The following is a 15,955-nucleotide window of genomic DNA, read 5'->3' as shown; positions in this document are numbered from 1 at the left end:
CACCTCGTCTTACTGTCCCACACACCAGGAGGCGGGACCTGTGTGGCACTACGTCATAGATTAGGAACCTGGGCATGGAGAAAGGTGGCTGCCAAAGGCCACGCTACCCGGGGGCGGTGAACCACATCTCGGCCCTTCCCTCCATCAGCTCTGCAACCTCACCGGGCCCAGGTCTGGTACCCAGGCCTCAGGCTAGGCTGAGGCTCTACGTTTCAGAAAAGGAGGGCTTAACCAGGCTGGGTAGCCAGCCCTGCCTGGAGATGGGTGTTGCTTCTCCAGCAGGGCCCCTAGAGCATTCCACAAAACCACTTACACGTGGACACTTGGCACAAAAACGCTTGTAAGTCACAGGCCGCCAAGGGGCCCCCAACCGGGCAGAGGAGGGGGAGCGACGGCCCTGATCTGCCCTGGGCTGAGGGGGGTCCTGGGACCCAGGGCTAAACTGGGAACATCCCTAGAAAACCGGGACAAGTTGGTTCCCCCGCAGGAAGGCCCTGAAGGGCTTTTCCACAAAAGAACTTTCACCTCAGTGGGGTCTGACCACCTGATTCACGGTGGTAAGCAGTGTTTCTCAAACTTTCAGACCATAACCCACGGTAATGAATACATTTTACACCATGATCCAGTGTGTCCTCAGAGAATTACAGTGGAAATAAGAACTCCCATCTGATAAAACTCTGCTACCCTCTATCCTGCATCAGTAAAAACTGCAGGTTAACAAAATACTAAGTACCTACCAGTGGGTACAAAACATGGTTTGAACTTTTAAAAACTTCATTAAAATATGACTGGAGGCCTCTGCTTCTGGACAAGACAGAGTCACACGGCCCAGATTCAACTTCCTGTCTGATTTACCAGGCCGAGTCTGAAACTACTAAAAAAACAGATCTATGAAATGACAGTATTCCAGACAGTGACATCAGGCAACAGAGGGACAGGACACAGGTGAAGGTGGGCCCTAGCACTGCCCGCCTCCCACCGGGATCTCTCCGGCTGCGGCTACCTTGGGTGGAGGGCACCGCAGTCTGCTGACTCCCTGCAGAGCACGAGAGGAGAGTGCTGCCCGAGAAGGGACTTGTGGGATCTGCGGAGGCCCCTCAGCTCTTCGGCTGAACGATCACAAGCTTGGGCAGAGACTCCCAAGGCTGGGAAATGGTTAGAGGGCCCAAGCCCGCGGTTCTCACGGGCGGGGAACAGTTGCAGTCTCTTCCGCCAGAGCGGGACCTTACACTCATGGGCACTGGAGAAACTGACAAGGACTCTGCCGTGGAGCTTCAGCCCTGAGCTGAAACCATTTCGCTCTGCTTCTGCCCAAAAAGGTTTCAGGCAAACCTCTAGAGATCAGCAAAAGAAAGCATAACAATAGAAACTATCAAAATAATACAGAGGCGGGAAAAGATGTAAAAATGTAAACCGGAGCGTTCAGTGAGCTCTGGGAAAACTTCAAGTGGCTGTACGCAGGGGCCACTGGAGTTCCCAAAAGGGAGGAAAGGTCGGAGAGACATAAAGCAATATTTGGAAAAAAAATGGCCAATTTTTTTTTTCCAAATTTGATGAAAACTGTAAATTCACAGATCCAAGAAGCTCAATGATCTCCAACAACAGAAGTGTCACTAATTAATTAAAGATCTGGCGGAAATCCGTACTGAAGAATTTTCCACCCCACCCAGATTTCTGAAGCCAGGGCTTCTCCTTAAGAAGGACGAGCAGGAAGATTAATGTGGTCAGTATTCTGTGTGAGCACCTCCGTGTTTAAGCAGCCTTTGAGTCACTAGGCGTTGGAATCGCCGGCTGACAAGGAAGGCCCCGGAACTAGTTCAGGCACAGGTGCAGACGACCCAGCTATTAAATTGTTAATTCTCTTTGCAGAGCCTTCTGGAGAACATCCTTCTCCTTGAATTTAACATATTAATGCTCACTACCCCACCTTCAAACCTGTGACGTCAAAGCATCTACCAGAAGCGCCAGTTCATCCTCCCACAAGGGAAGGCGGAAGAACCGGTGCGGACCCCGCGCTGAGCCCACCGGCCGCCCAGTTGGGGGAGGCTGCCCTTTCACCTTCCCCTTGGGGCGCGGTTTCCGCGGCAGGATTCCCCAGGGGGCGGCGCAGGCCCCCTCCCCGCGGTGCCGGGCTCGCTGTCCGCTTCGGTCCCCCGAGTGGTCCGCTATGTTTTGGTTTTGCTTGTTTGTGTGTGTGGTTTTTTTTGCCTGTGACTTTGCGAAATATTCTGGGACGAGAGACAGAAAGTCTTGGTCTCCGAGAACTAACAGAATGCTGCTTTCAGCTGAAATATCTACTGGGAACCCTCAAGGTTTCCAATGTCATCACTATGAAAACAGAGATTACAAATGGACATCATTCAATCTGGCTCCCCGGACCCCACTGGGACTCGGTTTGACTTCAGTTCATCTTTTCTTTGGTGGGTTTTAAGTCTTGAGAAAATGTGCCCCAGAATGAAGACTCCAAAAAGGATGTAGTAGATTTGGGGTGGGGTCGGGGGGGGCGGCGGAAAGAGGTTTGAATCCGGTAAATGGTCAAACTGTACCTGTCAGGTTGGACCCGTGTGACTTCGTCGCGTCTACATCCCGATTACAGACACTTAACCACTGACTGGGGAGAGGCTCCTGCACAAGGGCGGCGGCGGCGGCGGCGGCGGCGGTGGGGCGGTGGGGCGGTGGGGCGGGTCCCCTCCCTCGTCCCGACGACCCGCTTCCCCTCCGGGCTTTGATCTTCCCGGAGAAAACCGGCTCGGCCCGGCGGCGGCGGCGGCGGCGGCGGCGGCGGCGGCGCCCCGCGCGCCCCGCCCGCACCGCGCGGCCCGGAGGCCGGTCCTGCCCGCGCGCCCCGCCCCCGCCGCCGCCCCCGCCCAGCCCCGCGCGAGCGCCGCGGTGCAGCCGCCGGGATGTGACCTTCAGAGCCGCCCGCACGGGATGACCGGAGCCATCGCCCCGCGGCGCCCGCGCCTCGCCACGGCCCCGCGGGCGCTCTGACCGCGCGCGCCCGGCTGCCGGCCCCGGTCTCAGTCCCGGCCGTCGTCCCCCGTCCCCGCCCGCCATGCCGCCCGGGCCCGCCGCCACCCTGGGCACTGCGCTGCTGCTGCTGCTGCTGGCCTCCGAGTCCGCGCACAGTGAGTACCGCGCGGGGCCGCGGCGCGGGCTGGGCCGGGGGACCCGTCCCAACACCCCGCCACCCCGGGGGCGAGGGGAGCCCCGGTGCCCGCGCCCAGACCCGGCCCCGTGCGCGCCGACCCCGTGCGCCCTGGCCCCGCCGCGCTGACGGCGTGTCCCCGCTCTCTCCCGCCCGCGCCCGGGAAGCTGTGATCCTGCGGGCGCGCGAGGCGGCGCAGTTCCTGAGGCCCAGGCAGCGCCGCGCCTACCAGGTCTTCGAGGAGGCCAAGCAGGGCCACCTGGAGAGGGAGTGCATCGAGGAGCTGTGCAGCCAGGAGGAGGCCCGGGAAGTGTTCGAGAACGACCCCGAGACGGTGAGCGCGCGGGCGGGGGAGGTGTGCGCCCGGCGCCTGGGACCGCGAGGTGGAGCAGGGCAGCCGGGTCCCCTCGAGCGCCGTCCCTGCGGCGCCGCATTTCCGGGGACACCGTCCGTGCGCGCACGGCTGGGAGCCTCGGCGTCTGCGGCAAGTCCTTCGGCTGCAGGGCACATCCAGACCCTTATTAGGGGGGCGGTCGGCGCGGCGGAAGGGCAGGGTCTTAGGCGCCGGGACCCGGGCCCACCCTCAAGACTCCTCCTTCCGAGGCCCAGTTCTGCTGGTGACGCCAGGTGCCGCCTTAGCTGGAGGGGGGTGGCGGATGTCGGCGGGAGGTCCTGCGGACGCCCTGCAGTCCTCTTCCCTCCGCAAGCCTGTGAAAGCAGCCGCTTTGAAAGAACCGTGCAGTGATATGACAGCTCAACCGGGATGCCGCAGGGTCCGTTTTAAAATGTAAAAGAAATAAATGGTTTAAAAAGAAGATCAGTTTCCTACCTCCCCGCCCCCTTAGCTAGACTGGAGCGGGGGGAGCTGCTCACAGCGCCCTGATCCGCAGCAGGAGGGACAGAGCTTTAGCTTCAAAGGCGTGAGGGCTGGAATTGCTGGCAGCAGCGACTCCCGCGGCAGGAGGACGGGAGTAGAGCTGGAACACGTACCGTGGAGGGTCGGGGGCGGTCCGAGTGGACAGCAGGGACGGGCCCAGGTCCCCCCGCCGGTGCGCAGCCCCTGCGGAAAGGTGCACTCGCCGAAGCAGCTGGTGCCTTCAGGAGCCCGACGGGCTGGCTCAGGACAGATTTCTATTAATAATGTCCTCGGAGAATGCGGGGTGGCTGGCACCCGACCGCAGGGAGCAGCCCCGGTGTGGCCTCCGCGTCAGCGCAGGAGCTGTACCATCTTCGGGGAGGGAGAGGGGGTGGCGGTGCCCTGGGGGACCTGGCGCGCGCCTGTCTTTGGGAAGTAGGACTGATGGAGATGGGGTGGGCTTACACTGCGTCGCTTCACACCGAGAGGTCAGGGTGATTTCACAGCTGGTTTTGGTTCTACGGGAAATTTTCTTCTAAAGGATTCTTCTGGGATGAAATAAATGTCTCGTGTAATAAACAAATGGCTGTGAGGCCCGTGGGCTTTTACTTTGACTCCCGTTTCTGACCGGTTGGTTTGACCATCCCTTCAGTCCCCTTTCCGAAACAAGCTTTATACAGGGATGGCCCAGCTGTGCCCACCTTCCCTCTGGCCCAGCGCGCGGCGGCGGTGGCTGAGCCGTGACAGGCGCTTCTGCTGCGACTCTGTCCTCAGTGTCCGCAGCCACGCCGTTTGTTTTGCCACCGGTCTCTTCTGGCCTGTTTGCCCGTTTCTTTGATGGTGAGTCCCGGTGGCCCAGAGGAGCTGGCATGGCACCTGCGGAGGAGTTCTGAAGGTCCCGCAGTGGGCTGTGTCCCTGCCCTGCTGCGGGATTGTGTGCCAGCTGCAGTCCCACCAGCCCCAGGCCCAGCCTGGAGCGCTGGCTTGTACAGAGTGTGGGATGGGCTTGCGGGTGACGAGACTTGAGGGCAACAAGGCCACCACCCACGCCGGCCTGCCCCTGCCCTGCCCCCGTCCCTGCTTTCCAGGATGGAAAGGCCTTGGGCCTGGGCACACTGCGCACTAATCGCTGCGCCACCCTTCCCAGAGCCATCCCCCCTGTGACTTACGTTTTAATTATAACTTTGTCTACAATGGATGAAATGAAGACGAGACACGGAAGCCGTGCTCACAGCCCATGACTTTAATGAGACGCCGCCATTTCTGTGCAGGGACTTTGTACTTCCCTCAGCGTCCTGACTTCCCTCCCTGCCGAGGTGGAGTTGCTGTGACGCTGGGGGCGTCCTCTCTCACATCCACCCCGTCTACCCCATCGGGAATTTGTGAACTCCTTTCATATCAAAGCCATCTGTAACTTTCCAGACTTCTGTCCTCCTTTCTGACCCCCACCCCCAAATCGTAATCATATCTTTCCCTTTATTTACCAGCTTCCCTTGCAGTCAATGCAAACCCCCGCATCTCAGCCCGCACCTTGCCTCCTGTGTAGACCGCTGTGCAGGCTGCTTGCTCTGTCTGGTCTGGCCCTTGGCTTGTTGTCCTTTTCCTCAGGAGGTGCTGTGGAGGGCTGGGAGGAGGCCAGCTAGGCGTGGGTTGAGGCTGGTGGTGAGGGGCTCCTGCATGTCCGGCCCCGCTCTGGTCGACCAGCTGCCCCTCCAGGTGTCCACACCATCCTTTCCCTCACTTTGGGGAGGTCCCAGATTCCAGGGACCTGGGATCCCTGGGAAACCCTCCAAACACAGCTCACTGCTAATACACCTTTGGAGAAACAGTGCTTTTGAATGAGGCCGTCCTGTGACATTACCAGTGGGTCCCTCTGCCCCACACAGTTTGGGGCTCTCTTGAGAAACATCAATTCCTCGCCTTCAAATGTTGTTCCTTGTGAGTGTTCGCGGGGGTGACCCAGGATGAGCGCCCTGACCTTAGTTCAAAAGTCACCAGGACCTGGTTCTGTGACCGTCACGGGACCTCCCGCCAGCGTCCCGATGTGTGATGTGATCACAGCATCCGCTGGGCTGTGATCCGCTCGCCTGCTCAGGGGGGTGCTTGTAGGAGAAGCCAGTCCTTACCTGCCAGGGTCACCTCTGGGGCTGGCCTGTCCTCTGTGTGTCTGGCCGTTGCAGCCACACACACCTGTTGGAGCAGAGGAGGCCGCACTGTCTTTCCTGTTCAGTTCCTGGGGCTCTGGGGGCCGGGGAGGGGGGAAGGGGGAGGACGCCCTGCCCCCTGAGCTGGGGGCTGGGGCACCTGGAGCCGGCCCTCTGGACGGCAAGCTGCCCCTGGAATCCGGAGGCTGTGCCCTCTGTGCTGGGTGTGTTCTAGGCTCTTTCTGCCGGGCGGGTTGTTCCACCCTGGGCCTGGGCCGTCTTCCTCTTTGGGGATGGAGGCGTCTGACGGATAGAGCTCTCCTTTGAGCAGGTAGCTGTGGGCACCTTCCCGATTCCTGGGGTTACGGGAGCCTGGGGGCCTTCCTGATGCAGGTGTCGCCTGCCTCCCTCCTGCTGACCAGGGTCTCCTCCACATTCTTTGGGGCCGCGGGGGGAGTGTCCCCGCCCTGCCCTCCCCCCAGAGCCTGCGATTAGATTCCATCCTTATCTCGTTTTCCTTTCGCATTGTTACCCTCTCTTCCTGGCATTTCCCTCGTTCTGGCCTCTTGTCCAGAGGACTCTGGGTGCCAGGCCCCCAGGCACCCCTGCTGGGTCTCCGGAGCTCTCCCAGAAGCTCACCGGGCCAGCCCAGCAGTCACCTTCCCGCTTAAGTCCTTTAAGACCAGTGGGTTCCAGACACCGATACCATTGCCCGTGGCCTCCAGAAAGGATTCTGGACGAAAGACTTACCCAGCCCGACCTGCGGCCCCGCATGGGTCACCACCTCCCAGCACCAGTGCCGCCCGAGGCCTGTGGGTCGGGAGGAATTCCAGGTCCTGGACCTTGACGCCATCACCTTGGTTAGTTTGAGATGCAAACAACAATATTCACAGTGTTTGCAGCTCGGCCGGCATCCCACCCACAGGGCCCCTCTGCCTCCAGTGCAGCCCAAGCCTGACCTCTGACCTCGCATGTTCACCCCACACCCCGTGTCTCTCTCTGTCTCTGTCTGGTGGTGTCTACTTGTCTCTCTGTCTGTCTCTGTCTCTCTCCCCCCACCCCACCCCCGCTCTCTCAGACATGGGGGCCCAGTGGTGGTGATACTTCCCTACCCAGGAGGGTTTTCGGGGTGCAGTCAGTTTCAGAGCCCTGCAGGGCTGCCGCCTTGTCTTGAACTGCGTCTGCCCTCCAGGGACACCTGTCTTCCTGAGACCCCAGAGTCTCTGGGGACAGCTTGGGGAGGGGCAAGTCCGAGGGAGGTGGAAGCCCCTCCCTCAAGTCTCCCCTGTTGGGGTGGCCTAAGGGGTCTCAGGGGTCCCAGCAGGAGCGGGGAGGGGGCCCTCGTCACCCCCAGTGACCTCCAGGACAGCCTCGGGCCCCCTGCCCCCCATGCCTGGACAGCAGCCCCTAACACTCACTTGGACGCTCAGACACGCACTTGCACACGCCCCGCTCCTCCGTGCCACACCGGGGTCCGTCGAGGAGTGTGACCAGGCGCCCTCCCTGTGCAGATCCAGCCCCAGCTCCTGTGCGCCTGGGCGGCCCCTTGCCCCGGGGCTGCCCAGGCCTCCCCACTGGGCCCCATCCCTCCAGGGCTTCCTCCCCTGGAGGCCCAAGGAAGCTGGCCGGGCAGGGCAGGGTCTCCGAGTCGTAATGTTTTCTCCAGAGCTGGCTCGGCACGGCTCAGAGGCCCGCGGACGGCTGGTTAGACGGGCCCGCATTCAGGCCCCCAGCGCGGGGCCTGCCGCCCCCCGGGTGGCCTTGAGGGAGAGACAGGCTCCGTCTGGACCCCCTTGGCTGCCCCTGTGCCTACAGATGTGCTTGTTTTAGTCCCGGGGGTCTGCCCGGCCCGGAGCTGGCCCTGCAGTGTAATGACAGGGCAGCCCCCTAAAAGACACCTCGTCCCAGCCTGCGGGCTTAACGTCTGGAAAACCAATTCAAGACGTTTTGAAAGTCACCGCAGGTCTGCCTATGGGACTTAGGAAGAACACGCCCTTTGAGAAGCTGATGCTTCTGGCCTGTTTCTCGAGGTTCTGAGGTGCTGGGCCAGGACGTCGCGAACCCGGCCAGGCGGTTACTTTGCCCTGGCTGCACTGGCAGGTGTCTGGCGTCTTCGTGCTGCTGCTTCTGTGATGCAGACTTGGCTGTGGTTTGATATTTGATGTTGGGAATACTCTGCCCCTTCGGTGGTTGTTTTAGTCCAGTGATTTCGTTGCGATCCTGGTGCGTGTACACCTGTAAATTTTGACCCTGAGAGAGTGCAGTTTATTAAGTTTTAAAGTCAGTTTTAAGGAGGTGTTGGAAGTGGACGGAGTTCTTTATCTGCCTCTGAGAAAGGCACTTTGCACCAATTAAAAACACGTCCTTCAAAGGAGGTAGTGATGTGTTTCCATCACACTTGTTATCTTCTTGGACTTTCTGTTTTTCTTCCAAAATTCTAGGTGAAATTTGTCTCCTTCCAGTTAGTGCCCATGATAATAAAATACATTCTTTCCACATCTGTCCCCAAACCCTACCACCTAAACCCAGTTCTCTGAGGACCTCTTCTGGGAATGCTGTGCCCTGTGGAAATCCCACAGCTGGGCTGGACCAGCTCCCAGGGCGTCCGGGAAGGTCACTGCTGCAGCCACGGGGCCGGAGGCCAGGCTGGGGCCGCCTGCCCAGCACGGCCACAGGTACAGCCCCCAGGGGCCTCTGTGGTTTGGACACACGTTTCTTTAGTGCGATGCTTCGGGTTGAAATGGAAAACGTGTTAGGAGGTGGCTGTTGGCAGTTGTCGGGGGCAGGGCGCCTTCTCCCGTGGGGTGTGGCAAACTCTGACCCCTGACCCCTGACCCAGGTCTGCACCCACCACATGCCTCCTCTGAGTCTCTCCTCGTTCACACCAGCCCATCCTGTGCTGCTCAGAATTGAACGCTCACGTGTGCGGGGCCGTGGTTCAGCAGGGACCCGAAGGGGCCGAGGTGCCCTTCCATCCCCTTCCAGAGGCCAGGAACGGGCTGGAGCTGCGCACTCACAGAATCTGTCACGGGACCTCAGAATGCTGCTTCGGGCGAGAGCCTGAGCCATCCCGTGGAGGCGCCCCTGAGCTGCAGCCCGGGGATCGACAGACTCAAGGGAGTCAGGTCATTAGTGGGAGGACCAGGGGGAACTCAGGGCTGACCCCTGAGCCCAGGTGTCTGTGGCCTCCAGGGCGAGCCTGGGTCCCGTCTGCACAGCCTGCTCTCAGGGCCTCCTGGACACACTACCTTTGCACAAAGGCTGTGTTGGAGCTGCGCTGTTTGCCCTGATAACTTGTCACCCTGTACTCTGTCCAGCATTTTATTTGTGGGTTTTGCATGATGGGAAAATACATCATTTTGGTTTTCCTGAATTCACATAAACAGGGAAGCATAACATTGCGTTTCTGACCTGACCATGCCACCCTCGCCTGCCCATCTCACCCGCAGCACGAGTCCTCTGCAGCCCAGCCTGTGTGGGTCCCTGCGAAGGGACGGGTGGTCGCCAGCTCCTCCCTGATCCCCGGGCGATGTCCACTTTCCTCTTCCCTCCTACTCACTCTCTCTGGCTTCTCACCTCCTTCCCCTCTCCTGTCGGTGCCGCTGCGGCCTCTCAGCCTCTGGACAAAGCCTGCGGCCCCCCGCTCCCCCCCCCCCCCCCGCAGCACACGTCCTGCGGCCTCCGTGGAGCATCTCTGGTGCTACCACTTCTGCCTCCTCGGGGCCCTCCCAGGACAGGCCGACGTTCCGTCCCACCTGCTGGGCCTCGGTCCCCATTCACACTGCCAAGCAGCCGCGTACGGTCTCTCCCTGTGGCTTTGGGATGACGCCTGAGCCCCCAGCCAGGCTGCCCAGCAAGCCCCCTCCTGGCGCTGGAGACCACGAGGGCCGCGTCCCTGCCCAGAGCCCCCTGGTTCCCGCTCTGCCCCTTTGCTCCACAGGTCCTGGGGGACACACGCTGCTTGCTGGCGCCCTGCTAGGGGCTGGCATCCCGCTAGGGGCTGGTGGGCATGGCTTTGCGGACGGGAGGCAGACAGCGTCGTCCCTCCGCCTGGTCCCGCGCTGCCTGAGCTCCGCAAGGCCAGCTGCCACGTGTCGGCAGGGACAGGTCGGAGGGGACAGGAGCGTCCCTGCCTGACTCCAGGGAAGATGTCGTTTCCTCACTGCTGTGACACTTCAGCACAAGCTTACCCTTCCGGAGGCCAGAGTCTGAAATGCGTCTCTTGGGGCCGCTCCCTTCCGGAGGCCCCAGTAGGGAGCCCACGCCTGCCTATTCCAGATTCTGCAGGCGCCGCGTCCCTGGCTCGGGCCCCTCCTCCATCCTCCTGGCCGGCAGGTGGGCGTTCTTTCTACGTTGCCATTTCTGGATCTGTTGCTGCCTTTGCTGTTCCTTGTTTGCACACCCTGTGGTCCCCTGAGCCCCCGATGGCCCAGGGGAATCACCTCCTCCCAAGGTCAGCCGATGAGCAACCTCACTGACCTTCGCTGTGGAGCCCACCATATTCACAGCTGCCGGGAGGTGGACCTGGACGTCTTTGGGGTCATTGTTGTGCCACCACAAGGGTGAAGGAAGGACTTAGCATGGGGTCCGGTGCTTAGAAATCCCTCAGTGCGGCATAGCCATGGTTTGAATAAAGTTTTGCTGGTTCACCTTCGTGAATCACATTTCCCAGAGAGAACGTGGCAGGCCTGGCAGGGAAGGCTTAGTACCCGGTGAGGCTTAGTACCCGGTGAGGCTTAGTAGTACCCAGTGTGGCTTAGTCGTTTCCTCTCCTGCCTGTGAGCACCCCAGCCACTCAAGTGAGCAGCATCGCTGCATTTGGCCTTGAGAACAAAGGGTTTCCGGGCAAAGCTGTGGATGACCAGCCAGTGCTGTGAAGGTGAGAGCCCAGCAGCCCCAAGAAGCCTCCGCCAGGAGAGCACATTAGACGGGAAGAAGGGCCACTTCGAGTGAGCCACTGAAGACTGATCAGATTACACAGTGAGGGCACCGATCCATCTTGAGGAATGAAGCCGTAAATTATAAAAACAAATTTATTCCGTTTCATGCTTTACAAAATTGTATTGTAAATGTAATCAGGCACTAAATTTTCAGAACAAAGAAAGATTGAAGTAAGACTTCGGGGAGAGGCAGGGCACATTTTTTCAAAATAATAATGATTTTTAGAAAGCCTACTTTCTCCTTACCATAAATGGAGACATTTTTGCAAAAAGCGTTTGACAGCTTCACCCACAGTCCCACGAGCCTTTGCTAATCCTAGGCAATCAGGTTATTCTGTCTTGAAGCAGTCAGTCTGTGATACTTGCGAACTTTCTCTTCTGTCGTTGTTAACTGGCCTAAACCCTGATTTATCAGTGCCTTTGCATTGGTTACTTCCCAAAACATTCTCACTGACTCATGAAATCTTGACTCACGGTAGATTTATAACTTTACTTTGCAGGTCATTACAAATGTGAAAATTGCACTCACTTTTCAAATTCAGCTAGCCTGGGATTTTTGCCTCATAAATTTGGAAACTGCAAGCAACAGTGGTTTAAACAAGACAGTTTTATTTATCTCTCATGTAAAAGGTGGGAGGCAGGCTGCCCGGGGCTGCTCAGTCGTGGGGGCCCAGGGGCCTCCATGACCTATTTGTGCTCCACTGTACTGGTGCATGGCCTTTGTCTGCCAGGCCTCCTCATACACTGGGCAAGTTGCTGGAGTACCAGCCATCACATCTACATTCCAGCAAGGAGGCCAGAGAACCAAAGTGCTCCACTCTCTTTACTCAATTTCACTCTCTGTGTGTATCTCATTGGCCAGAATTCAGTCACATGCCCACCCCTAGTTGCAAGGGAGGCTGGGAAGTGCAGTCCTGTAGCTGGGTGCATTGCAGCTCTAACTAGATCCAGAGTTCTGTTACTGAGGCTGGAGGGAGGATTGCGGATGCTGGATGGCAACTGCAGATCTCTGCTGTGGGGGGAGGTGTTTGGAAGCAAACCTGTTTTACGAGGTTCATTTCCAAGAGTACGTTCATGCCTGGCCGGAGACACTGTACTTAGCCACGTCACGGAGTTTTTGCACAACACGCCTCTCACATGGGTCTTTTTAGCTGCACTCATACAACCTGTGCTTGGAGGGACCAGCCCCGCTCTGCTGCCCTGGTTCTTGCCGCACGCTGGGCCTCGGCAGTCACCCAGCCCCCTGAGCCTGTCAGCCCGCAGCTGAGTGGTGAGCGGAGGCTGCCACCCCCTGCCTTGCGGCCCTGCTGACCCTGGCGGGGTGCGGGGGTGCCCAGGGCCTGTGTGCACGTGCTCTGCCAGCAGCTGGGGTGCAGCGGGTGCCCAGAGCAGGTGGGAAGCACGTGCAGAGGGATGTGCCGTGGGCAGGTGCAGGTTGCAGGGAGGGGCCGGTGGTAAGGGGACCAGGGTCTCCATGCCCCCGAGAGCCGCTGCTGCCCGTACCAGGGCCCTGAGCATCCGGAGCAGCGCGTATCATCCTAACACTGATGTGAAGAGGACCCGGAGAACTGGGCCCCCCCGCTCGGGCCGCTGTCCCTGTCACATGCATGCAGGTGGGGTGGGAGGGGACAGCCATGGGGATGGAGGGTGTACGTGCACCCGAGGGAACCACACACACAGACGTGCAGAGCTGCAGCAGGGCCTCAGGGTCAGGGCCGGGGCTGATCCCAGCGTCACCCCTGCCACTGGGTGGTCATACCCAGGACTTTGTTCCAGGACCTCCCTGCAACGTGCGCTTCAGTGTCTGAGGAAGGAGAGGACCCAGTGCCCTCGCGGGGTGTCTCTGGGGACTGCCCCCCTTGCAGGGTCCGCCCTGGGTTCTCTGGGTGGAGCAGGGCCTGGGGGATCCCAGAGGTCCGTGTTCTGAGAAGTGGTGTCTGTGTTTCCTTCTGTCTTGTGGAGTCTTTTGCACCTGGTTTGGAGAATCTTAGCTGAATTGGGGAGAAAGGAAGGAAGAAAGGGTTTTGTATGAACCGTGCTAGGAGAACACGTGGGGAGCCGTGTAACGCCAGCCCCAGGGGTTAGGAGCCCTTCCGGGTCCCCGGGCGGGACCAATGGAGCCGGGGCACCCAGCTGCAGGAGGGCGTCTTCAGGGGCCGCTGTGAGCTTCATGCTCTTAGGAAACTGAAGCCTCGGCAAGGGCAGTTCAGGCTGCCGTGACCTTGACGGTCTTCTGCCAGAAGACAGATTTGCTAGCAAGGCTGTGGCCAAAGGATTGGTCAGCTCTCCCGACTGTTCCCCAGGGAAAACACCTTTACACGTTTCATGTCAGGAAGCAAAGTTGTCCTGACAGCCAAGTCCCAGCCTAGTTTGTCAGAGTAGAGATGTTTGGAAACGACTTAGCGCTGTTATGTCCTAAAGGAAGTAATGAGTTCTCAGTTTACTGTTGAGAAGTAACCACACTGTGGTGTGAGGTGCGACTCTGGCCACGTTGTGTAATCCAGATAAAAGCCCAGACATTCCACGACAAAGATCCACGCACCACCGACACGGGCGTGTCTGCAGGGTAACGTCCACGCTGGCCAGCAGAGCCGGGAGCGGGAGTCCCCAGCCCATCCATGCGCAGGGCCAGGAAGCGAGGCCATCGGGTGAACAGTGGGACAGCATCAGGGCTGGATTCTCACGCCTCACCGGTCCCCGCAGGGACGTGGCCGGCCTCTGAGGGGCTCAGGGGTAAAGCAGATTTGCTCTCCTTTCCTGTGCGGGGGGCAGGTCACAAGTAGCAGAGACAGAGGAGGGGCTCACAGGGAAGTTTCTCCTGTAGCTCCAGAGCACATGCAGCCTCACTGTAGACCCCGGTGGACGCAGCTGCCCTTGGGCGCAGCTCCCTGAAGGAGCTTCGGGCCACACGTTCCCGTGCACAGACCTGCGGGAAGCAGGGCGGCACGGAGGGCTGCGGAGCCTGAGTTCTCGCAACAGCAGGGCTCAGTATTAAAACATATTACACATTACTGTTAGCTAGTCACGATCTTGAAGAATGGAACCTGCCTTTCCGGAAGGCTGCAGTGTGTAACCGTGTGTGTGATCGGGTGCTTGCCCCGCAGTTCTTCACCACGTTCAAGCCTGGTCTAATCCTCGGCTTCCTAAGCCTGAGCGGAACTTCCTGCGTCCATCCTGAATCTTATTTCAGAACCAAATTCCCTCCCTTTGCAAAGCCCAGTGGCCTCTGTTCTCCCTCTAACCCCGAAAGATGCCACAACCCCCGGGACCCTGAGAGCTCTCGTCACAGGGCCCCAGACTGGTCTGTCTCTCCGTCCCCAGCGCCAGCCGGTGTGGGACTGAAAGCAGGAGAAAGAAGCGCAGCCAGCCTTGTCGGGGGCCTGGGAGCGCAGAGGAGGGCAGTCGCCTCCTGCCTGCCTCTGTCACATTCGCGTGAATGTCACCTTCGCAAGTGTTGCATGAGTCCCAAGCTTGCTCTGATCCTTACTTTTCTTTGAAACAAGTTGAGTTTTACAAGAAGCATCTTTACCAGAACGCTACTTTATAAAAGCACACCTGAACGCGTCTTCGCGGGACGCCCCGGCCAAGCACGAGCGGAGGGGACACGTGAGGCGGTGGGGGACCGGCGGGCGTGAAGCACGGGCCCCGTGGGGTCCGGCGCCCCCGCCCTCCCTGGGACGGGACTCAGTCAGACTCCACAGCCGGGCTGGAGCCTCAGTTTACTCATCTGTGATAATGGGGCTGATTAGCAAGACCCTCCTGGGAGGGTGGTCGTGAGCAAGCAGGTGACACCCAGCATCCGGCTCCTTGGTTCCGTCAGGGAGGGGACACAGGGCCAAACTGCTCCGCGATCGGCCCTGAGCGATGTCCCTGAGCGGGACATCAGAGCGTGTGGGTCCCGGAGCTGCTGCCGGGATGGGCACAGGCAGGTGTTCTCTCACCTGACGTTCACTGCCCAGCGCCCATCTCTTAATTTGCAGTCATGGATAAAAGCACTCCCCGTCTACACCCTCCATCCCTCATCCAGCTGTTTGTTTTACAAGTACCATAGCTGCTGGGAGTCCTACAGAGGCCTCCCATCTCCCGAGGGGCCCCTGCGGCCACGGGGTCCAAGGCTTGCCTTTTTCTTGCATGTTTCCTGTCTTCCTGAAAGGTGCTTCACCCGCACAGCATTGCTGGTTACCGCAGGTCTGGTCTCAGTGTGCAGACATCACTCTGCAGAAGCTGCGTGGCCCCAGGGACGCCCCCTCCCTCCGTCCCCTCCCCCAGCCCTCTCAAGGGCAGAAAGTGGCTTTCTGGGCAGCCGTCCTCCCTCAAGCACCTGCCTCCCGGGCCTGGCCGTTCCTGTTGGAGGAGAGGGGTGAGGTTTGGTGGACCAGCCGCCAGGGGGTGGTGCCCAGACGCCGGGCACTCTGCCGGTTAACCGCTGCCTTTTCTTTTTCTTTTTCCGCAGGAGTACTTTTATCCAAGGTACTTAGGTAAGTTGGACTCATTTCCTCCTTTTGTTTGGGGCCTCACACCTCATCACCGAGTTGTTCCCGGAAGGACCTGCTTAATCGCACAGTGAGTTGGGAGCTCTCCAGGGCTCACGGGACAAAGCCCTAGTTTGTGTCTTTTATACCATAGTGACCGCGTTAGTGTCACCTCCAGCCGATGCCATTGTTTGCAGACCTCTGCCCCACTCTGATTCCAGGCTCAGCTCGTTAACTGGAAATATGATTGCTTTTGTGGTTCTCGGGCTGTTTGGTCTCAGGACTCTGCCCTTGTGAAATCACTGAAGACCCCAGAGAGCTTTTGCTTATGCGGACTCTGGTTGTTGATACCATGTTATTAATTAAAGCTGAGAACATTAAAACGTGCTTTTGTT

The 15,955-nt window shown here is 59.3% G+C and overlaps 1 protein-coding gene across 2 annotated transcripts in view; it reads left to right on the top strand.

Moving 5' to 3' along the window:
• Positions 1–2,905: 2,905 nt before the first annotated feature.
• Positions 2,906–15,955, top strand: part of GAS6 (growth arrest specific 6) — a 32,890-nt gene continuing 19,840 nt past the window's right edge. Inside the window, exons 1-3 of one of the 2 annotated variants that reach the window (XM_033843417.2) lie at positions 2,906–3,128; positions 3,316–3,482; positions 15,542–15,566. In XM_033843417.2, coding sequence (XP_033699308.1) covers positions 3,056–3,128; positions 3,316–3,482; positions 15,542–15,566 — 265 coding nt within the window. In that variant the 5' untranslated portion in view covers positions 2,906–3,055. The remainder of the gene's footprint in view (positions 3,129–3,315; positions 3,483–15,541; positions 15,567–15,955) is intronic. The other variant, XM_033843415.2, reaches the window with a different exon arrangement.

The sequence above is a fragment of the Tursiops truncatus genome, chromosome 18, assembly GCF_011762595.2.
Source record: "Tursiops truncatus isolate mTurTru1 chromosome 18, mTurTru1.mat.Y, whole genome shotgun sequence".
Classification (NCBI taxonomy): Eukaryota; Metazoa; Chordata; class Mammalia; order Artiodactyla; family Delphinidae; genus Tursiops; species Tursiops truncatus.
Note: the sequence above shows the minus strand (reverse complement) of the source record. Positions and strands in the feature narration are given on the sequence as shown.